Source organism: Brachyistius frenatus, unplaced genomic scaffold (assembly GCF_029030835.1).
Source record: "Brachyistius frenatus isolate BFR_SWC_R1_liver_20210118 unplaced genomic scaffold, ASM2903083v1 Contig_110, whole genome shotgun sequence".
Taxonomy (NCBI): Eukaryota; Metazoa; Chordata; class Actinopteri; family Embiotocidae; genus Brachyistius; species Brachyistius frenatus.
The window spans coordinates 550,885-575,184 of NW_027210709.1; the positions used below are offsets into that span (position 1 = coordinate 550,885).

At 41.9% G+C, this 24,300-nt stretch overlaps 3 protein-coding genes across 3 annotated transcripts; 1 reads left to right on the forward strand and 2 right to left on the reverse strand.

The window, feature by feature from the left end:
- Window positions 1-628: 628 nt before the first annotated feature.
- On the forward strand, window positions 629-6,161 carry atp1b3a (ATPase Na+/K+ transporting subunit beta 3a). Its single transcript, XM_069712556.1, has 7 exons — window positions 629-961; window positions 2,663-2,791; window positions 3,082-3,180; window positions 3,329-3,522; window positions 3,761-3,811; window positions 4,368-4,454; window positions 4,536-6,161. The coding sequence occupies exons 1-7, from the start codon at window positions 847-849 to the stop codon at window positions 4,701-4,703; spliced, it is 843 nt and encodes a 280-aa protein (XP_069568657.1). The 5' UTR covers window positions 629-846; the 3' UTR covers window positions 4,704-6,161.
- Window positions 6,162-8,567: 2,406 nt separating this feature from the next.
- Window positions 8,568-15,465, reverse strand: grk7a (G protein-coupled receptor kinase 7a). Its single transcript, XM_069712535.1, has 4 exons — window positions 14,869-15,465; window positions 12,936-13,391; window positions 10,142-10,422; window positions 8,568-9,890 (listed from the first exon to the last, which is right to left on the reverse strand). Exons 1-4 carry the CDS (start codon window positions 15,463-15,465, stop codon window positions 9,551-9,553), a joined length of 1,674 nt encoding a protein of 557 aa, XP_069568636.1. The 3' UTR covers window positions 8,568-9,550.
- A 6,440-nt stretch (window positions 15,466-21,905) lies between these two features.
- On the reverse strand, window positions 21,906-24,139 carry fbxo36b (F-box protein 36b). Its single transcript, XM_069712562.1, is given in 5 exon segments — window positions 21,906-22,057; window positions 22,060-22,183; window positions 22,492-22,664; window positions 23,479-23,587; window positions 24,044-24,139. Coding segments are annotated over 5 exon segments (567 nt in total). The 3' UTR covers window positions 21,906-21,992.
- Between the last annotated feature and the right edge of the window lie 161 nt (window positions 24,140-24,300).

A 24,300-nucleotide genomic window follows, 5' to 3' on the forward strand; every position in this document is an offset into this window, starting at 1 on the left:
TGTGTGTGCGCGCGCGCGCGCGCGCGCACTGTACCAGAGCTTTTTCTTTACAGTGAATAGCAGTGCTTTTGCTTTTTGCTTTTGCTGTCGAAATACACCCCAGGATTGGTTATTGGTTTGGTGACTCCGCGTTTACGCCTTGTATGCAGAAGAGCTGTAGTTAATCTACAGTAAATCGGGATTATATTGTAATACCACAAAATAGCTTCAGTGGATCCATAGGATCGCAAAATTACCACAGATGCACCTCCATATCCTCCGTAAACGCACTGTCTTTTTTGCGTGTTTTTCCTGTATTTGCGGAAGCGTCCCCCTCCCTGTCGACACTTAATATAAAATGGGACCCCAGCCTTTTCCCAAAGGCGTAGAGTCATTATAATATAATTGGCGATAAGAAAGATAGTGCGCGCTCTATTTATCATTTGTGCGCGTAACGGTGAGTCTCCGTGCGTCTCTCCGTCATTAACCAATGTACATCCATCTGGTTGCACTGCATCAGCTGCCACGACGGGGCTTGTGTGTGGACGTCACAGATTTTTTTTTTTTTTTTTTTCCTCTTTCCTCACCTTCCCCTTTTTTTTTTTTTTTTTTTTTTTCTTTTTTTTGTTCAACCAGAGCATCTCTCTCCTTCTGCTCTCCCTCTTTCTACACCGCCCACTCCTTCCCAACCATTGATCCGACCACTCACCGACGCCTCGCCGGCTTCTTCGCCTCATTACATCGCCCGCTGCGCTTTTCTGCATTTTTTTTTTTTAAGGAGAAGACGCACATTTTTGAGCAACTAAAAAAAAGAAATAAGAAAAGAAAAGGAACAAAAACAACAACAAAAAGAACCCCCTCATCACCATGGCGAGCACCGAGGATAAAGCGGCGGCCAACAAGGAGAGCACGTCCAGCTGGAAAGACTCCATCTACAACCCGAGGACCGGGGAGCTGATGGGTCGTACGGCCAGCAGCTGGGGTAGGGATCCCGGTCATACAGCAGTCAATTAGAGGCTGTGCTTTGACATTCATGGGTCTTTTATCTGGTGCACTCCCCGTTTCAATACCGAGGCATTAATAGACATGTGTCTCTTGAATATATAGCATACTCTGTATCTCTGTGTGTGGACGGATAAAAATGATTGGCATATAGATATTGGAATAGCTGAGGAGCCATCATAGGCCTACATGAAGGTGTAAAGGAGAAGCCTCTACCAAGAGGTTCACCAATGATGCTATGAAAGGTGTGCAGCAGTATGCCTTTGCTTGCATAGGCAAGTGAGATTTTTTTTTTATTATGAATATGAATCCTGGAACTGCATTCACAGTGCAGACCCCGGCTGCTCGTTGCCTGATCATAGAGTGTTGCTCCAGCATCCCCGAGCTGAATCCATAGGTGATCAGGCCATACATTTTATGTAATGATTGCCCAGTTATTTCCAGAGTGAGGTAGTAACCCACTACCCTCCCTCCAGCAGCCAGCTCCTATAGGCTAGCCAGGCTGTCATGCTGCCTGGGCCCCCGTGCTGCTGTGCAGTGGGATGCTCCATTGCAGTTGCATGGCCGCCCACATTAGCATGCCTGTCAAGGTCAAATGGGATTCCCTCTCTCCTCTTTCGCTCTCTTTCACGCACTAGGCAGGTGCATTGTGGGATACTGTTGGAGAGGAATGAGAGAGGGGGGGTGTACAGCAGGAAGCTGAGGGGTCCATCCTTTTTTATTTTTGTCAACTTAGAGGGCATCCGTGCTGTGCAAGCTGGATGGTGGTGAACCATTTTGAGTCAGATGTTTCCACAAATGCAGCTTTTCTCCCCCTCCTGTACCAGAACGAACGAGGCAGCTGCGAGCACTGCAGCATAAACCTCGAGTCAGGTCTGACGTGAAAAGTGTGTGTCTCCTGTGAAACATGGCCTCAACACTTGTTAGCAGGAGGTAACGTTTCCTCCTTGATTCAAAATGGTTTCTCTCAAATGCATAGTTCATTTAAATGACAGCTTTCTTCAAGCTGAACACGTGGAAAATCATCGAGCATTAGTTCAGGCACATGTTTTGGCTAAATATCTAAGGCAAGGCGAGTTTATTTGTACAGCACATTTCAACAACAAGGCAATTCAAAGTGCTTCACATAAAACCATTAAAAGCATCAAAACATAAGGCAAAATTAAAGGACATTTAAAAACAATGAAGAACAGTGATTAAACCATTAAAAAAAAACTGTGATTAATAAGGAAGCAAAATATTTTAAAAAGTTACAGTGCAGTTTAAGACATCCTCGAATCTGGTTCAGTGAAAGGCAGCAGCAAACAGAAAAGTCTTCAGTCTTATTTAGTCAGATTTAAAGGAGCTGAGAGTCTCAGCAGACCTTTCAGGTTTCTGGGAGTTTGTTTCCAGATGTGGGGCATAAAAACTGAACGCTGCTTCTCCATGTTTAGTTCTGACTCTGGGAACAGAAAGTAGATCCGTCCCAGACAAGCTGAGGGGTCGGGATGGTTCATAAGGTAGCAGCAGATCAGAAATGTATTTTGGCCCTAAACCATTCATTGCTTTATAAACCAACAGCAGGATTTTAAAGTTGATTTTTGTTTTTGTTCGACAGGAAGCCAGTTAATTATACATGACTGCTCTCTGTCTCCTTCCCTCATTATGTCTCTTCTGTGTTTCATCCCACAACTTCCTCCAGGCCTCATCCTGCTGTTCTACCTGGTTTTCTACTGTTTCCTGGCTGGCTTGTTCGCCCTGACCATGTGGGTATTGCTGCTCACTCTGGATGACAACGTGCCAAAGTATAGAGACCGCGTTCCCAATCCAGGTTAGTATCGGATACTTTTGGCTACAGTAACTGGCAGCATTTCTCTTTTTAGGCATTCATTATTCATACTCGCACCAATGAGATGCTGTCACAATAATGTGCAGCTGCTTTCTCTATTGATCTGTTTGGATGTCTCTTCCTGTGTGATATCAGCAGCGGACATTGTTTGCTGCATGTTTTTCTTTCCGGCTGTAACCTAAGACAAACTCCAATAGCTGTGCATTAGTTTCTGCTGCTTGGATCACTACCGTAGGTCTTTATGTGGACTAGACTTCATGTCTTTGTTCCAGGTCTGGTCATTCGTCCTAATTCATTGGATATTTCGTTCAACAAATCCGACCCGCTCAAATATGCACAGTATGTCCAACACCTGGAGTCCTTCCTGAAAAGTAAGAGCACTTCACTCTAATACAACCATAAATGAAAGCTAGCCTGTAATAAAATGAATACCACTCTCCCTCTCTCAAATCTTTTTTCCATTGACTCACAATAACATCCATGTGAATGCGTCTCTATCCGTCTCTGTCTCTCTGTTAGGGTATAATGATACAGAGCAGGAGAAGAACGAGGAATGCATGCCAGGAGATTACTTTTTGCAGGACGACAGCACGGAAATGATGAAGAAAGCCTGTCGTTTCAAGAGGGGGTCCCTGAGTTTCTGCTCCGGCCTCTCTGACACCAACTTTGGCTATCATGATGGAAAACCGTGCGTGCTGCTGAAGATGAACAGGGTATCGTCCGCTTTTCCTGACAGATTCAGGCTCGACTTTGGCTTTTCAAGTCCGTAAAAAAATATCCAATTTGTCTTTTCAGCTTCATATTGCTTCCCAGAAAGCGTCTAATCTCCATTTGTTTAGCCCCTTTTGCTGACAGCTCCCAAAATACATGATGGGACTAGTATCTAATTTTGGATGCACACATGCAGCAGCTTTACAGTGTCAACCCTCTCCTGTTTCTCTCCCTCAATAGATCATTGGCCTGAAGCCACTCGGGGATCCCTATATCAACTGCACAGTAAAGGTAAAAAAAAATTCTCCACACTACACATGTTGGACTTGCTTGTATATGTATGTTTTTCTTTTCATTTCTTGATGACCATAACTATTTCGATCTTTTCTTTCTGTTGATCTAGCTTTTTTTGCTTTTTACTCATTTTATTTCCTTCTTTGTTTTTGTTTGTTTTTGTGTCTGAAATCTTTCTGCATGCTGTCACTGATGGCTTTAGGGTAAGATAAATATGCAAATTATAAGGATAAGGCCAGTAGGGGTGTTAACACATTTTTATTATGTAACAGGTCATTATGCAGGTGCCTCTAAACCCATCCTAGTGCCATTTACCGGTTTATTTTTAATCTCTAATCAGTGTCATTTCTGCCAGAAATGTCACTTTTTTCAGATTCAAGCCGAATTCATCCTGTTTTCCACTTCATTTAAATCTCTTCACTAACTAACACTTTAAATCTCTTCCCCTTTTTTGTCGTGTCCTGTTTCATGTGGTCTCATTTACTATTAATTTAACACCAAACAAACTCATTTGATGGGAAACTGACACTAACATACTGGTTTTTCTTTGCAGAAAGACAACCCGGTCCAAATGCAGTATTTCCCCAGTGAGGGTCGCATTGATAAGATGTATTTCCCCTACTACGGCAAGAAAGCCCATGTAAGTATTTATCCCCAGTCAGATAATGTCCACGAACATCCTCACCTTGACGTGTTATTGACAGACGGCTTCTCTCTGCAGGAGACTTACGTCCAGCCCCTGGTGGCCGTGAAGCTGCTGCTCACCAAGGAGGACTACAACAAAGAGCTGTCCGTGGAGTGCAGGGTAGAGGGCTCCAACCTCCGCAATGACGACGAGAGGGACAAGTTCCTGGGCCGCGTCACCTTCAGGATCAAGGTGGTGGAGTAAAAAAAAGAAGCGGAGACGTCCTGTGAAAAGGAATCGAGGCTGCCCACGTCTGCTGAGGATTTGTGTTTTAAAGTTAAAAGAAAATAAGGAAGGAAGTGTCAAATAGGTCACAAAGACGGCATTTTGAGGGTGTGGCTGAACAGGTTGGTTGGTGGTGGCAGATGAGTTTGGCTTCTGGGCAGGAGAGCCGGTTTTACAGTGATATCAAATGTTGCTTTGATGACATTTCTGACCCTTCTTTCCTTCGTGATTCCTTTGCTGACCTCCTCAAAGATCCCCAGAACAAAACATAGGCTCTGCACTTGACCCCATCTGTCCGTCCATCCTCGCATTCACCTGTTGCACTGCTCATTCTTCACTCCGTTTATTTTCTAGTGTTGATGTGATTAGAAAACATATAGCCATTGCAACCAAGCCATTTGGAGCTGTTGTGTAATTGCTGAGACAACTTTTTAATGTTTTATTTTTATTTTTTTGTAGATCTTCCTACTGTCAGAAGAAGTGTGTTTTTTCCATCTCTTCAACTGTATGAAGGACAGTATTATCACTGGTGTTGAGAGGATTTTTATCTTGCTGTATAGTATAACTGAGAAAGTAGAACATTTCCTACACATCTCCAGAGTATTCACACAACTCATCACGCATCACGGTGACTTCATAGGAACGTACGTTGATAATCAAGTATAGCCACTGTATCCCTGTATATGAAATGCCAATTACAGAGTCCCTTTATACTATGAATACATTGTGATCCTTACCATATTTAGGGAATTATAGATAGATCTATGTGTTGTGGCCCCTGCAAAGCCCCAACCCAGTCTCGTGCTGTCTGTCTGTCTGTCTGCATGTTCGTCTGTCTGTCTGCCTGTCTTCCTGTTTACTCACCTCTCCACTGCAATAGCCAACATGGGTGGGTGAGAACCTCCGGGACTGGATAAGTTGTCTTGCACCACCTCTCGCAGAGGTGCTGCGTGTCGATCGATGCTGGCCGAGGCGACACACACTCACAGAAGGTACCATGTAAAAATGATTTAGCTTTTAAAGGTCGGAGAGGCGCTGGGAAAGCGTTGCAAAAATAAAAAAGTTCACTGTAACTATGTACTGTATATCTTTCCGTGATCTGCATATCTATCTGGGTCTCAAAGTTTGTTAGTTTTCTCTCTTCAGCCTGTTGATCTGATTGTCTGCCAATCTATTACTCTTCAATGTATATATATATATGCACTATCTACCATATTTACTTAATTCACACTGTATTTTTGTCACAAAACACAATGTCTGTGCACTGTAAAGAAATAATTTAAGCAAAGATTTACAGGAAATTATCTTATTCAAAGCTATGTTTACACAGTCTTAAAAGGAACCCACATTTGAAAGACCAACTTGTAACATCTCTTCAGGGTGCCTTAACACCTGATGAAATAAATTGTGGAATAAAAGTGATTTTGAAGAAAAAAATTATTCTCCTGTCTGGTTTTTTTTCAAATTATTTCTTACTTCTATTACAATTACAATTACTCCATTCAAAATCTTACTTCAAGCATTGTCAGCAAAATTGCAGGTTCTAAATCATTATCAAATTCTTATGTTATTAATACTGATACATCATTGTGTAAGAAGCATTTCCAAAGTAGTTTTAACTGCTTATACAGTTTCCACAAACAGTTATATTAAGCAGTTAATTTTGTCTTTCTTCATTTTAAACCAGGCCCTGAAAACAAGTCAAGATAAATTAACGGTCATAAACTTATTAATTGGATAGTAAAAAAGAAAAAGCATACATTTTTCTCTCAGGTCTACTTTTATTCTGAAATAACAGATAACTTTTGACTCTGAACAGTCAGATAAATGAAGTCATGTGAAAAGTTTAGATGATAAATCTGTGTGGTGAACTGATAACGGCTCAGACATCTGACAGCTAGATGTTGTATTTTTAGAAGTGGTCACGAGCCAAAAATGTCAGGAACCTTAAAACGGAATTTTGTTTTACAAGCGCATCATTTGTTTTTTATTTAAAATCTTAAAACAGCTAACAGTGGATGTCAGAATTGTAGCGCAAGAAAAAGTACAGAATCAAATGTCGTTAAGTACAAAGTAGGGTGCAATACTCAAGTGATGTCCATCAAATTATACTTGCGTGCAGTTAAGTAAATGTACTTAGTTACTTACAACCACTGCTGTTTGTTTGCAGAAGTTTATCTTTCAGAGTAAGATCTGTGTTATCTACCCAACATTTATGCACCAGCCTTAATTTGAAAACTACCTTTGTTCCATCAATGAATATGCAGATGTATAATAAAATCAGATACTGTGTACACGTTTGAATTTAGATTTGTGCTTTCTAATTTGACTGATGAGAAAGCAGGAGGATTACTAAGATTAGGTTGATCATCTTCCACCTTTGATCTGAGCACTTTCACTGTCGCTGTCACTCTAATCTGCAGCCACACGGGGGAGCCACAAAGAGCACAGGCAGAGCAAGGTGTTGGACAAAGTGTGGCTCAAACTATGGTGCTGCAAAGACGGACTGCAGAGAGGTGGGTAATGAGGCCTTTTATATTCTCTATTTCTGCATCTGGTGGTTTTTGTGGGGGATTTAAATTGAACATGCCACAACGTCAGGAGACTGACAGCCACGGGGAAAAAAAACTTTACTTTTTTTTCCCACTCCACCAGAAAGGCCATGTTTTAAATAATGCTACACTGCAGCTAACAAAAGAAGGAGTAACACCTTATTAACTCCTCTATAGTGCCTCTAATTATTTCAACCCACCTGTGTAACCTCAGTCATGTCATGATATACCCTCCCTGATTCATTGCAACCTGGTCTATAGTCTCCTAATCGTGTGAGAGGTAGGACTTGTACCTGCACCCACCGTGACCGAATTTGCCGCACGGTTCACAATATGTCAGGTCAATAGTAAAAGAAGTCTGATCACACCTGCCCACTCTAATTTCACAGCACCTCTATCTGTGCAGCTCCCTCAGTGCCCCGAGGCTGCTGCAGCTCTGCCCTTCACTGTCAGCATCACTCTGTACCCAAGTCCTGCTATGCGAGATAATCTCTCAGGGTTTAACTGAAGCAAGAATCCACCTTAATGTCTTCTAAGCCTTTACCGTCCTTGAGTTTCACTGCCGTAAACAAGTGGTGGTGGAGACAAAGGAAATCAGATGTTTTCATGGGTCCACGGTGGCTTGTGTCCACGTGGGCAAAAATATGTTGGAAAATGTTGTGACTTTTTACAACTGAAAGTCTGAGCTGAGTTCATCATACTTTAATGAGTACATCTGCTTTACGTGAAGGTGGGTGTTTTTTTTTTCCACTGTTATTCGGTTAAGACTTGCTAAGAAATGTCATCAATAGACAAAGTTTTCATCTCCAGCTCTAATTCGGCGACTGGTCGATTTTTAGGATGGCCTTTTCATTTCAGTCTTACTTCATTCTCGTGAAATAATGTTTTTCAGCTAAGCACCGTAGCAACTGTAGCTACAAAGGACGAACACATAATATCCATAATGAGACAAACACACATTTTAAAAGACATATTTAATTTATTCCAATGATTCAAGAAAATGTCTGCATTTACATCTGACAGTTCTATTGTAGCACTTCCTCTCGCATTATATTTACAAGTACGTGTATCATATATTTAGCATCGTATTAACATTACCGGTAAAAACTCAACTCTGCCCAAGATCTGGAAAGTTAAAAACTCAAGCAAATAGATCTCCTGAGACAAGTAAACAAGATTAACAAGGATTTTCTGTGAACTAACCAGAGTCTCTAGACTCAGCTCAATCACCAAAATAGTGGAATCTTGTTCAGCATCATCTCAAACTAAGAAAAGAGCCCTGGATCCTTGCAGTGTTTCAGGGCCGCAGATGGAGCAACCTGTGCTTTCCTGGTACAGGAATTTCTTTAATGCCCAACTCCTCTAAATTTTTCTCATTCAGATGCAGCACAGAGCTGCGCTCGTCTCTCCCCCAACATCCCGGGGCTAGAGTCTCCATTTCTCACTAAGTTAAGCCTCATAGCACCAACAGTAGAGGGACTCAGTGAAGAGGTGTTTGGTATTCTTTATTTTCTTTAAAATAATCCCAAAGTTTACATCACCTACATCTTTCCCTTTTCTCTCTGTGCATAGATATAGATATATTTCTTTATTTACAATACGTACAGTTTTTATACAACTAAAATGTTGTGCTCATGGTTAACCACCTGGATGTAAATAGAGTGATCCTCCTTAATAATGAGGTTTGGGATCACAACAGTTGATTGAACACTACAGAGATCTCTGCCACATGTGGTTAAAAAGCACTTTTCATTGTAGAAACACCGCAACCTCACGATGGCTTTAATAAAGGGCATCAAAGTGCTCTGAAATCCCACAATGGACCACTTCAAGGCTAAATGACCATTCAAATATCTATGTGTGGTTTTTCCAGCTAACATTGCTTCAGCAGTTAATACTGCAAACACTGTTTAATTTCTTAGAATTTAGACAGTTTCTTCATATAGTAGTATAGTATTTCTGGCACGACTTACTTCTAACACTAGCGTCATTAATAAAAGCCTTGTCGAACTTACTCCTAGCAGTGTGTGAGAGATGAGGCTCACGTTACATCACATACTTCATATTTCACTTAGCTTTGCCTCAAGAGCAGTTGATCTCTAAACCATGAGCGTCTTCGCAAGAGAGGGATGGTAAATCTTGCTCAACAAAGATGCTCGTGCTTGCCTCGTAAAATATGATCCAGTTTTTTAAGATCAGTGTTATTGTGCATGTGGCTGAGAAAACAAATCATTGAGTGTTATTAGTAGTATTTGATATCAAACATGTGGCTGCTCACAGCAATATACACGTGCCAGACTTCTTATCGTCATCCATACCTCCTCCACCCTCTTTCCTGTTGGGGTCATTGAGCTCGTCAAACAGTCCAGTGTCAATCATCTCCTGCTGCCACGGGATGGGCACAGCGCCCGTACCAAACTCCTTAAAGAATTTATCGTCCTTGGCGTCAAACTCGATGCCCTTGATCTCGGAGAACTCAGCGATGTCGCCGGTGTCCCTGGCGTAGACCACGTTGGGTTTGGGGACCCACGGCGGATCCACTAGCCCTGCCTCCAGACGGGGGAAGTTGATGGCCTTGAACCACTCGTGCTTCCTGGGATCCTCTATGTTGTTCCTATGGAAACGGAAACAAAAATATAGTTTTTTGTCAGAGTTTCAAACCTGCAACGTCAGATAGAGGTGGCTACCAAACAGCAGGGCTTAGAGGTCGGGCTGCCTGACATCCGTTATGGCAGGATGCCAGTAAATTGATTAAAACACACCCTACAGCGTCATAACTAACTTCAAATAAGAATTATATACATTTAGCCAGCCTTACGTCAGCCAGAGCTTGCCTATAGCTATAGAAAACAAAAGAGCTCTTACTTCATGCCCAGGCGCTCTTCAATTTTTTTCTTTAGGAACTGCTGTATGATGTCCTTGGTGGGCGCATCGAAGCACTTGTGCTCCCACTTTGGCTCCTCATTAAGGATGCGGCGCTGCACCTCCTCCTTCTCAACCTTCTCCTTTTTGCTATCGGGGCCTTTGAAAGGCGTGTAGCCGGCCACCATCTCGTAGATACTGCAGCCCAGGGCCCACCAGTCCACTGATGTCCTGTATGGAGTTTTGCTCAGGAGCTCGGGGGCCATGTAGGCTCCAGTACCAGCCTGGACGAGGGGGAGGAGGGCGGGAGTAGAACCAAAAGAGAGGTGAATATGAGATATAACTAGAAATAATTTAATTAAATATTTTTTACTTTTTTAGAAAGCATGACATGATTGATGTGATGAGAAACATCTTAGAATGAAGCAATGCACACGGTCTTAATCAAGCCTTTCCATCTCCTGTCTTTAACTTTCACCTTTCCCTCTGTTCGTCACTTCCCTCCTGCTCTGCTGCTTCACTACCACCGCAGCTTTCCCTCCCTTCCCCTGTATGACCTCAGCTGCAGCCTCGGACCGGCAGCTTAATCCTAATGCTAAGCCTACTACCTGTCAGAAGTCGTGTGCGTCTACACACTGTCAGAGTAGTCCAGCTTCTTATATAAAGGCTGGCCATTTTTGGATGCCACAGAAATACACACGTCGACGACAAGTAGCCGGGCCTATGATGTATTACCAATGTACAAACACTAAAAAGTGACACCTGCTGCTAGTTATGTCATGAGGAGTCCTTATACAGTCACTTAAATATAGTAACATCTAACAGACATTTACTCTAAGCTCAAAGTATTTCTATTAATGCCTTGCTTTCACTAAAGGCAGCAGTGTGTGGAGTTGGCATGTTGCCCCTGTACCTCTGGGTGATCCACCCACAGTCCAAACACATTCAGGTTAGGTTGATTGGCGACTAATTTATTGTTCCTCTGTCGGCCCTGGGACTGACTGACCGGCGGTCTGTCCAGAGTCTACGCTGCCTCTTAGCGGCGATAGGCTCCAGCCCTCTGTTGCCCTCGGGCCGATGGATGGATGGTTTTACAATTTCTGTTGTTAAAAGCACTTATACGTGTGATTGTGATCACTAAACACATCTGGTGCTTCTTGATGTGTCCTTTGCTTTAACAAATGTGACATGGAGCACTGATCCTCAGATGTGCCTGGATAGACCCTTCTCACTGATTAGTGAAAGCATGATACCACAACTCCATTGATTAAACTGAAGGAGGTTTTAATGCTAAATATTTTTGTCTTAATATTTCCTGACACCTGACATGCAAATCTGTAGACTCCGGCCCAATATTTGACATTTCCTGTTAGCGTTGACTGTTTACATCGCGTTTTTAATGTCTGACCATTCAGGGCTCAAAATTAGCATTAAGTTTAATCTAATTAAAGTTCAGTCAATGAACTAATCGCTAGATATTTTGATCAGGGATAAAGTATCCTTGTTTGCAAACTCATGTCTAAACATATTCAATGTAAATTTTACCTGGATCTGTCAATCTGATCAGGGACAGACTTGTGTAATGCCTGCTAAGAGGATTAGGGGACCAAAGCCAGCCTTGCCTGTAGGAGGTTAGCCCAGTCACTTTGGCTGGCTGAGGAGCATCAGCGTACTGGGTAATGAGCTTATTGGACTTTCATAGAGCCGAGAGCTTTACTCTTTGCTCCTGCAAGAAAGTCCTACAGAAAACCCTGCTGCAAAAAGGCTTCGTCTTATTTCAGGCCTATAGGGTAGTATAGGAATCTTGCCGTAGAAAGTAGTTATTAATGAGACAACAAGGGAAGGAAATAAAGCACCAGGTGATTCTTAGATTGTATTGTCAGTCATTTTATAAGGTTTTAGGTTTTGTTAGACAATTCTGACGCGCTTTTCAACTTTTATATTTTCTTATTTTTAAAGCTGCCATTAAGCTGTCATCTTTAAAACTTTTTCTTTTGCATGTTTGTCAAGTGATCCGCCAGTGTTGAATAACATCATGAACTCATTGATAATTCACTGATAACATGTTATCTGTTCTGCTTTTTCTCAAGGGAAAAAGAGAAGTTAGCGGCTACAGGCCTCGTAAAGTGTTGTGTGAAGAAACTGCAGCACAGCTGAGGCGACTAAATCTCTGCAAGACAACCCTTCTTCCCCTGCTACCTTAACAAGCTTTGGACCTCCAAGGTTTCTAACATAGCCCCTGCACATAATGCTGGCCTATAAACGGCCAAGCTATAATCTGACTGCTAAAGGATCAAATGAGTTACATAATGGATTCAGAGAGTCTCATTGCACAGATCTTTAACCAATCCAGTAATCCCTGTCCGGATTTAAAGTAAAAACCCCACAAGATTGACAGTCTGTCCAGAACCTGAGATCAGTTTTTAGCTCCAACCTCGTCCTCTGATACGTAAACTGGTGAGGGGTCACCCGGCAACGAGTTGTCCCTGTTTATTTGTGCTATTTTAGGTTGTGCGTACGCATGTCTAATCTTAAAATGATGAAACGACTAAAATATCGCTGTTTTAAAAATCAGATCAACATAACAGAATCAGGGGAGGATTCTTGTTTGCTCTTTGGTGTATAAAACTTCAAAGACTTTGACTAACAGACAAAAAGGCCCTTTAGGATAGACATTTTTCTTCATGATGTAAAATCAGATTCCCATTACCCATTGCGAATATCATCAAGTCAGGTCATTTTAACAGACTCCTCATTTTGCAACCAGAATATCACCATTTTGTCAACGTCGACTTACCATCTGGGTGACAGTCTTCCCTGGAACAATCTCTATGGCCAGACCCAAATCTGAAAGTCGGCACTGGCCGAAACTATCCAGCAACACGTTCTCTGGCTTCATATCACGATATACAATATCCATGGCGTGCAGATGTAGAATGCCAGTGGTGATCTGCGCTGTGTAGTGGATGATGCGATTCATCTCGATTCCCTTGTCGTTGCCCTTGCCGTCGTAGCCTATGTTGTAAATGTGGTACTTGAGGTCTCCTCCGTTCATCAGGGTCATGACAAGGCACAGGTGGGTCTTGGAGTCGTACGCGTATGCCAAGTTGACCAGAAACAGGCTATTGACTTTCTCCAAGATCTGCTTCTCCAACAGGGCCATCTTCTCACCGCCCTTCTTCTTCAGTCGCTTTTTACACAACTTCTTGCAGGCATACATCTGGCCTGTGTTCTTGACCTGAACAGCACATACCTGGAGAGAAACAGATGATTTGTTTAAAATGGGGGCTTCTGCACAGCAAATGTTCTATCAGTTCTCTTTGGATTTCCACAGAAACAAAGCATAGTCTTCTGGTACCAAGATGACACATGACCTCGAGGCTGCACAGGAAGTGCTATGCATTACACAGGAAGTCAGTCTCACTAGTTCTGTTTTAAAGTATAATTGGACAGAAGGTTTCCTCAGGGAAATTCTGCTCCATTTCAGTATTATCACTGTAAATCAAACAAAATAGATGTGACTGATATTTTAAGCCATAAATCTACAGTTTTACATATTTCATGAGCCCACTATTGTCATATTCATAAATGATCCACCAGAGAGAGATTTGTTAGCTTTGTCTCATGTTTTCCAGTCTGGTCTTAAACGTGACACTGATATACACAATCACTGGAAGGATTTAAGGCAAGAAAGTTGGTTCAGGAAGTCTACCGAAGACATGAACCCAGCCCGAACCTTGCCAGCTGTGTCTTGGCATCCAATTTGCTACCCGTCTCACACACATCTTATGAAACTAAACATTCACTTACTGTATCATTTATCCTCTGTGGACAGAACCACATGTTTAAAAGAATAGTCTGTCCAGTAATGTTATAGGATTAATTGTTCAACTCTCAACCACTGTATATGCTAATTAAATAAAACTGTCACAGCAGCCTTCACTATTGTAGTTAGATTGATGAGATCGATAGATTGCTGGATCGTTGGATCAATAGATAGATCGATAGATAGATGTCAAAACTGCTTTCTACACATCTACCACAGTATTTGCCGATACGTTTTTTTAAGGTTTATCTTATAATTGGATACTAGAGCTGGTTGCTAAGAGCTTTCCCCAGTAAAGTCAATTATAGGGCCTCTGTATGTTCTTCTGACACTGGCAGCCTCAGCCATGACAAGATAACAGTGTTCTTTTGATTTTCTTTGGACTTTTGTCAACAATGTATTTCATTCAAAAAACCTCATGCTACTATTTTTCTATCCCTTCAATTACTGCTCGGACACATGCTTACATAGAAGCTGGTCTTTAAAAAAAGATGACCTTGAAACAATCCTCTGTTGAATCATTCTTAGTTTCTATATTTTCTACTTTAATCCTCAGGTGTGTTTTGATAAAGAGATCTTCAGTAATTAGATTTCAAAAATGTTCACATACTTTGTTTAACATATGTTGTGATTTAAGTTTTAAAAGGTATGACAGTATGGCACATAACTTTATAGTTAGCTTGAGACCAAGTAAATCCAAATAATTATGATACAATTTGTTATGCTTTAAAGCAGATACACCTCTGTAGGGTTTTCCAAAGAGTTGACCAACATACCCAAGGAATACCCAAGGAAGACTCCCGCAACTAAAGTCAGTTATCTATTATATCAATATATCAGTTATCTATAACATATATTTCAAAAGACTTTTAAAAATCATGTGCGTATGCATTTGCATGCTTACCTCTCCAAAGCCTCCTTTTCCAAGTGTTCTGAACTCGTAGAAGTATTTGTCGCTGATGGGCTGTTTCTCATACTCTTTCCACTGAAGAAACTTATCAAAGGACGGGCTGGCTTGGTAATCTGTGAAGGGTTTGTCTTTCAGAAAATCTCTTACACCTTCCTGGACCTTGCCTTTCATCACCTCGTCAAAGTTGCCCTCTTTCACTGATTTTAACTTTTCAGCAGCTTCTCCAGCTACAAAGGACAGGAAGTTCTTGGAGTCAGGTTTGCAAAACTTATTCAAGATGTTTTGGCGTGCTTTGTCTTTCTCTGCCCCTTCTGCCAGATCCCAGTCATACAACTCATCCAGGAAATCAGCAGCAAGCTTAAACTCAGGGTTACTTGCCAGGTAGTCACGGAAAAACTTTTTGCCAATAGGCTGCCTTTCACAAAGCAACGTAAAGTCCTTGTCAATGGAGATTCGTACTGCAGCACATTGCTCAGGCTTGGGAAGAGCCAAGCTGCGACGGCGCTTTTTCATCTCCTTGTCATCACCACCCTGGGCTTTTAGGTAGGCCGTGTTGGCCACCAGGTTATCCAGTCCCCCCATGTCACACATCTTGGCGGCTGTTTATGGTCTCTCCCCCCTAAATGACTGGGTTCTTCAGTGGCTGCCTACCCTCTTACCTTTAGAATGTGTGAGAGTGCAATTCTCTGCAAAGCCAGCGTACGAATGAGCTCCTTCACCCAGCCTACCTGCAAACCTAAGACACACTGACACACCCAGTAATTACTCATTTAGAATTAAATACCAAGGAGGGATTTCGATACCAAGGAGGGATTTCGGCTTAAGGATCTTTGTGTGGTCTATTCAAGGATGCTGTGCACGGAAAGGGAATCGTAAGCGGGCTCTGCCATAAGAGGCTTTGTAGCCCTCTATATTTGTTCGTGGTGCTCAGTAGTCTAACAGCAGTCCTGCGCGTTTTGTTGACTATGCATTTAATGGTGAGGTACAGTGAAAGAACCAGCAGAGGGTTCTCTGGAAGAGCACTATTAAAAAAAAAAAAAAAGGGGGGGGGGGACTGTAGTTTTACAAGGGCCTGCTTATGAGCGCTGTGAGACAATCAAGTGGTGTTTGGTTGGGTATTTAAATAAGATATTGTAAAATACTCATAGAAAATATGTTTGTGTTTAAACTGTGAGCAGAATAGTGATGGCATATTTCCACTTAGGCAGTAAAGGTATGACACATCGCCTGCATCCTCATGCTCTTCTCTTTCCTCCTCCCAGCCCCGACAGAGCAAGCTATTCAGAGTTTCCTCCTAATCCATCTGCTTTTTCTTTTTCGGCCCTCGCACTCTCTCATTCTTATAATTTACCTTCATTCATCAATAATTACCACTTTGACAAATACTTTAAAAATTTCGGGGGGAAAAAATTCTACTTGAAATTATTACTATATTATAATCAACAAAATGGAAATTCACTGTAAAGGTCAACACAAAAGAGTGGACTGTGAGTAAATGCTAATTTGAAGGCACACACATGTTTAAGGTCTATCAAAAATACCATTTTATACATCACTGACCAGGGTAATTTCACATTCAGTTGTTGTTTAACAGGCACCTGGATTAAGGCTTTGTAAACTAATATATAGCATGTGGAGATCTGGCTTCTATATTTTGGATAGTGAAAATTTACACATCCTGCTTCATTTTAGTCACTCAGCAACAAAGAGTTTTGAACTCATCATAACAAAACTTAAGTCAAAAATGTTCCCATCTATCGGATGCCAGTTGTAGCATTGTAATAAGTGAAGAGTCAACACAAAAAACTCAGGGGATTGAATCAATGTACCAACAGAGCCAACATTTATAAAAAGCCGGAGGAGTATAACTTCAGTCAGGTGACGGCCTGAGGATAAACTGCAGACGTGATACAGCTGATACTTAACAGTGATACCACACACAGGAGAGGTAAAGCCAAAAGGTTTTAGGCAAACACAGGTATTTTTCTAATTGGGCAGTAACTGACCCACATTACTTTCCATGTCAATCTGTTGGCTCATCTTATTACAGTTCAGGTCATCCTGCTTCATTTTAGTCACTCAGCAACAAAGAGTTTTGAACTCATCATAACAAAACTTAAGTCAAAAATGTTCCCATCTATCGGATGCCAGTTGTAGCATTGTAATAAGTGAAGATATATATATAAAAATATATACATATACTTTATGTAATATGATGAATTGTCTTTTTTTGTTGTTGTTACTGTTGGCAGTAACCCACTGCAGATATGATGATGTAGGCTAATCCAGTACGATAAACCTGGGATAATATTAGGTAATCCTTTCTCAAATGGTCCCAAGCCGTCAGGGCTTCACAACAGATCAAGGGCTTTGTTGGCTTTGTCTAAAGCTTCAATAGAATAACTTTTGACTGATAAAAGGCCATGAGGACCTACACAGAGCAACAAGTTTGGCAGGGAGGGAAAGATTTCAGAACAAAAATGTCATTGAAATCAATCAAATTAGATAGTTTCCATAGCAAAATGTTGAGCAGTTAGAAGGAGGAAGGAAAGAAAGATGCGACAAAATACCTTAATTCCACTTCCAGATCATATTTACTTATACTTAAACTTATATTCAAACCAAACTAGAACTACAAACTCAAAGAAAATTAAATGAAAGAGGCATCTTGCCAGTAAAATACACCAGCCATAAATATCAAATGTCAAACATGTTGTATATGGATAATAGTGCCTGTGAAGCACTTAAGCCTCCTGAGTGGATGTAAAGAGACCATAGGTTTATTAATCTTTTACCAGGTCGGGGAAGGCAGCGAGAGGTAGGCTGAGATCTCACCCGACCCTCTACAGGATTTCCTATTTACTTTGTGGAACATCTCCGCTGATTCATGTTATTGTCAAAAAATATGTATTGCCCAGGCCATAAAACCCACTGCCGTAAAAAAACAAACATATATGGGATCAAGTGGCAAAGTCGCAACAAGAGACAATAAGAGAGTTATTGTGAAATGAAGCAAAGGAACATACATAGATAAAAGAAATGTCTATGACTGTTTGTCTCTACTCTGTTTTAGATATTTAATCTTTTCTGAATTAGATGGTTGATCTTTGAGCAGCCTGTTTCTTTACCCTCGGGATAATTAGCCTGGTCTGAAGAAATAGCAAAGGTTAAGATAAGCAGAGCAATCTCATCCCGTCTCCTACATTGGTCTTTACGTGGTCTGACTCAATCCTCTTATGGCCTCCTTCAACCCTCTGACAAAAAGAGGCCATGGACACAAGATATTTCCAGGAAGCAGTGAGAGTAAAATAGAAGAAGTCCGGAATACAATTAGGAATATTGTAACGGTCGATATTGGGGTTGATCAAGGCATTTTTTTAACTGATCAGTATCGACTATACTGAGCTATATTTGGCACCAATCCTTACTTTTACGTCAAAATGAATGGTGAACACAATTTGTGACAGGGTGGAGAGGACTTTTAGACTAGAACTTCTGTAGTGCATCCACAGGACACAGGGAGTGCAAACTCTTCTCCTCCTCAAGAGCAAAAGAAGAAGGGCAAAAGCTCAAGAGCCCCAAATCCATATAACTGTAAGATGTATTGTAATCTTAGTCAAGTACGCCGCGTTTAGGTGTAAGCTAACTTTGTATCCATCTGATTTGAACTGTCTGCGTGACGGATGCACAGATAAAGCATAAAGAACGCCCTCTGCTTTGCGGAGGCCAAAGCGAGAAGCTGTGCAGCCTTATAAAATAAATTTCATATTTGCAGACTAAATGGGCTCAAATGGAGAACCAGAGAACGCCTTAAGAACCAAAGCCAACTCCGGGACGCTAGATTTCCCTACAGGCTTCGACCAGGATGGAGTCCACACTCCTCCTCTTGAGTCTGAGGTTCGACCAACGGTCGGAGCCTCCTCTCCAGCACTCTGGCATAAGCTTTGCCCGGGAGGCTGAGTAGTGTGATACCCCGATAGTTGGAGCACACTCTCCGGTCCCCCTTTTTGAAAATGGGAACCACCACCCCGGTCTGCCAGTCCATGGGCACTGTTCCTGACACCCATGCTACATTGAAGAGGTGTGTCAGGCAAGACAGCCCAGCAATGTCCAGCGCCTTCAGCATCTCAGGGCAGATCTCATCCACCCCTGGCGACTGGCCAACGAGAAGCTTTTTGACTACGTCAGAGACCTCGGCCCCACAAGTTGTTCCGGAGGTCACTCAACGTTTGGGTTTGCCAGGTCTTTCCAGCAGACTCTCCCGCTATCTGATCCAACTCACCACCAGGTGGTGATCAGTTGACAGCTCTGCTCCTCTCTTCACTCAAGTGTCCAAGACAGACGGCTGCAGATCAGCTGATACGACTACAAAGTCGATCATTGATCTCCAGCCTAAAGTGTTCTGGTACCAGGTACACTTATGAGCCACTTTATGCTTGAACATGGTGTTTGTTATGGCCAAACCGTGACTAGCACAGAAGTCCAGTAACAAAACACCGCTCAGGATCAGATCGGGCAGGCCGTTCCTCCCAGTCACCCCCCGCCAAGTTTCTCCGTCGTTGCCCACGTGAGTTGAAGTACTATGGAGTGGGCAGGTGGCGCCTTTTCCAGGACTCTCCCCCACCACCTCCAAGATGGCCGGATACTCCGAACTGCTGTTCGGTGCATAAACACAAACAACAGTCAGAGCCTTCCTCCCTGCAACACGGCGGCGCTCAGCCGGGGGCTTGGGAGTATCCCCACACCCGCCCGGCACCCGATGCTTTTGTCCCTGTGGGTGGTGGGTCCACAGGGTGGCTGCTCTATGATGTTTCTTCGGGCTGAGCCCGACCGGAGCCCCATGGGCGAAGGCACAGCCACCAGACGCTCGCCGGCGAGCTCTCCGCCGAGGTCTGGCTCCGGGAGGGTGCCCTGGTTTCCCTGATCCGGGCGAAGTGGCTAAAGTCCATAGGCTGCTGTTCATCGGGGGACTTTTGAACCGCTCTGGTTCTGTAGTCTGGGCTCTCCCCTGAGACCAGCTTGCCTTGGGAGACGCTGCCAGGGGCTGATGCCCCAGAGAGTGAAGATCCCAGAATTACTGAGCCATTTAAACCCCTTTCACCACTTTGAGGTGGCGATTCTCAGAGGGGGCACAGACAACATACCATCGTAAGTAGAGGTGAAATGTCAACAGTGCAGGCCATTAGCACAGGTGGCTGAATCACTTCTGGCTAATCCCTGCTCAAACTGTCTCAAGCTCACAGTATCCTTCCTAAATACAACCAAGTTGTGGTCACAAATGCAGATCAGCTTCTGACATTTGAGAAAGATGTCAAGAGTCCAGTTTTGTTCGCATCTTTAATCAATGCTTTACGGTCATTTCAGAAAATACTCTTCACAGTTAAATTGTTTTCAATATCCTCAAGAAAAAAAGAAAAAAACAGTTCCACTCAAAACATGTGCACAAACCTGAGTACACAGTCGAGCAAGACAAATAGGAAGGCAGTGATAGGACCGCCGTCAGTATAAGCACAGAATGGACCATTAGCACTGGCAGCTTGTGCCCCCTAGGGGACTTTTGTCTGTGTGCACTACACTCATAATCCTATCAAAACTCAGTGTTGGTGCCCTTACACCTCATTGAAATAAGGTCTGTTTTTCCTGAAAAGACTGTTGAAATGAAATGCTCTTTTGCCAGGCATCTTTGCATGACAAATAAAACAAAGAAGCTATGGAAAGAAGTGCATATTTTTTCACATCTTCTAAAATGATTGGAATAATTGGATTGGACAAAATTTGTGATAATCCTCAGAGGTAATGACAAATACTTGTATTGCAGTGATATTTCGAGCAGACTATTCTTCTCAAATAGTATCACAGGTATCTTCAATCTTATAATCAAATCATTGGACTTATTTAAATTTTTACTTTATAGGTGTCCAATGCATTAGGATAATTTGTAACATTTCACTTTAAAAGCATAACTTCTTTGAAAAGGCGTATTGCTGCAATTTAAAAAAAATAATTAAAGGTCATGAAGGTTCTTAGGCTAGATAAAGGTGCTGGAGTACCTTACAAGCATTTAATGTCACTGCCCCTCTGCAGCGTTGTGGGCCCTAACCAATCACAAAGCTGGGGGAATATTCCTGGCTGGTTGGATAACACTGGCTGATCTCCCAGGAGCTGGGGCCACACTGACATGACAAACACTAAAATGAAAAGATGTGAACATAAAAGAGTTAAACAACAATTCAAATAGCATTTCCTGAAGAACTCTGAATCTACCTAATGTCATTTAAGAAAACTGCTAGATACTAATGACTCTGAATGTATTTATTAAAGTGAAACATCATATTGATTTGTTGCCATGTTGCTTATGTAAATCCTTTACCATTACCTTGTTTGTGTCCCTTCAAGCAAAGCTCATCCTCAGATTAACAAAGTGGTGAGTAGATACTGATCTGTTATATGGCATTAGCCAGACAACAGAATTGTATACTGTTTATTCAATTTATTTCTACATTTACAGTCTACAGTATAGCGTATTACAACTTATACATTACAATGAATGATATAATGTCCAATGTGCAGTTACAGTATCTTTTGTTGGTCTTGTGTACAATGTGTAGTAAATCAGAAAAGTCATGGCACAATGGATATACGAACGAAAACTGACAACAGAAAAATAATATCCAACCAACAAGTAGACAAAAGAAAGATACAAATCTTCAGACGATTAATACAAAACAAATTTTAGGATAAACGATATGCATAAATGACAAATTAATTTAAGAGTTAACCTGAAACACAGGATTAAGGCAACATTTGATAAAAGGCTTAACTCAGAGTTTTGTCTGGCTCTGTGCTGCAGTCTCCAATACTATTGCTCACCGCATTGCTCTGCATCACGGAACTCTATGCCATCGAAGAATGGGTCAGGCACAGGCTCACTGCAATCAGAGCCTGCGTCTGGTTTAGAATTAGGATCAGGGTCGCCATCACAAAAAGAGCTCCTGTTAAAGCCAGTATAAGAATCTGTGCCAAGGCTTAGATCAGAGATAATGCCAAGAGGAGATTCCTCCTTGGAACCGCACGCCTGCTTTGTCTCTGAGTTTTTGTCAGGTGATTCCTGGTCTGGTTCAGAGACCTGTCCTTCCTGTTTCTCCTCGATCTGCAGCCTCCTGCGGCTGATCAACTTCTGCAGCTGTAACTTGCTGGTGAAGAAAACGCAGCGCCAGCCCACCTCTACCGCCAGAGATGCCACTTCAGTCGAAACTGTGTTGCAGTGCTGCCTCACTGCCTGCTCCCAAAACTCCTCTGACCCACATAGCTGAAGAGCAGAAGTGGAAAGTATGAGGAATATTGCAAGAGCTCATTTTGTCGCAATGATATAGTTGCAAAATAATTTAAATAATCCAAGAATATTACTTTAGGCTTAATAAATGGTTATAAATAATAGACAGAAAACAAAATGTGCAACATTGAAACATCATTGCCCAGTAAGTTTTCACATATAAGGAATTTGTCTTGGTGTTGGAGTGCATAAAAATCAAAAACAAAAAAGTGAAAGAAATATTTCTTATCACAAGATGCAGTTTCTACTTGCAGCAAGTGTCTTTGTGTGCTTCTGGAACTCACCTGCCTGAGCCTGTGTGATGTTCGTCCAAGCTGACCCACATCCTCAAGTTCTAGATAATTTATTATCCGCAGAAGTAAGGCGTCAGAAAGGTGCTCCAGATAATCAAAATGGCCATCGCACAAAGCTTTGGTGTACTGTAAGGTCTCTTGGCCGAAAACCATTCCCACCTCACCTGGGAAGAAGCCCGTTAATTTATCTGCCATCCGTATCCGAGCATTTATTTTGTTCTCACATTTCCACACAACACAATCTGAAAATGGAATGATGCCTAAAGTATTGTATAACAGTAAAAAAATAAAAATTAATTAATTAATTATTTTTTTAAAAGCATTTCTGCACACGTCTTTTGTAAGACGAGTCGGACACAACCGAACTGTCAATCACCTCATTAAGGAGGCACAACAAACAGCAGCTATTTCAAGGATATTAGAAAGCAGTTGTGAATGGGGTTTAAGGTCCCTCTTTTAATGACCTCCTCCATATACCACACAAACACACAATAGATGTTCTTCCCAGCAAACATTTTGGCATGTCATAGCAGAAAAAGCACAGGCGTAACTGATCACTGGTTCAGAGATGATGAGAGATGCAGATATTTGTTCAGAAATCACTGACATGCCGATTTTAATTTTTACTTAGAAAACAATCGTTAATAATATATCCTATTTAAGTGTAAGCCATGACAGTGTGAGTGTGCGCCCGCATGCACAATATTGGACCCTCAAACCGAAGCAGATAAATTGAACGCAACAATTAATAGTTGAATTATTAACACCTGGGCTTTTTCTACAGTGGCGTGTCAAATGTTCTTTGGTGAAAAGAGCCTATTAACCACTCCAGTTTGGAGTTGCTTCTTATTCATTGCTTTCCTTTTTTTTCCCCCCATCATTAAGCCACAAGCAAAATGGAAAATCCCAACATTTAAGAGTTTAATAAGATGTATAAGTCATGTGGTCAAGACACAAGCCTCGATATGAAGTTCTTACTCTGCAGCCAAATGTCATCCAAGAAGTCCTGGTGAGACTCCTTCAGCTCCCCCGGCTTGGAGAACCTGTCCACAGTTCTTGCTGAGATCTTCCACCATCTCCAGATCACCTGGACATCAGAGTACAGATGCTGTTAGAAAATCAGCCTCCAGTATTCACATATAATACGGAAAGCAAAACGGTAAAATGGTTAAATAAATACGTGAAAATACATAAATGGGGAAAGGATTTATAATAATAATAATTTAAAAAAAATATATATATATATACTGTTCTAATTAACATCAAAACAGTACAGTAAACGCAACACTGATTCATTCCAGACATTTACAAACTTATATTTACCTGCTCAGAAAAGATACCGAAGTTAAACCGGTACCCTAACAAACGTTAATCCAAGTTTTAGGGCAAGTTTAACTCACGTTAAACTACCGTAGTTATCATCATTTACATTTGGTAGTTTGAGCAAGCGCGCTAATAAAAGGCACCCGGCTTATCAGATAGAAAAACACATTTTATTTTACTGAGAGTTAATATATTTCTCATCGAAAACATCGTTACTTACCTGTGACTTGGTGACAGAAAAAGTATAGAAGAACGTGTTGGGGGAAGGACCGCGTCCGGAGGCTTCAAACAGCGGGTCCGAGAAGAGGTACGCCATGTCAACGTTTGTGAGTTGTCACGGCAACGGCGATTAGTCAGTCGGCTCGGGAGTCCCACGTGTCCGAGAAGACGGTCAGCTGTGGTTTAGCTTTTATTGAACAACGTGAACATTATTTAAAAGACAGCTGTACGAACCAGGGAGAGTGAACGAGTCATGGT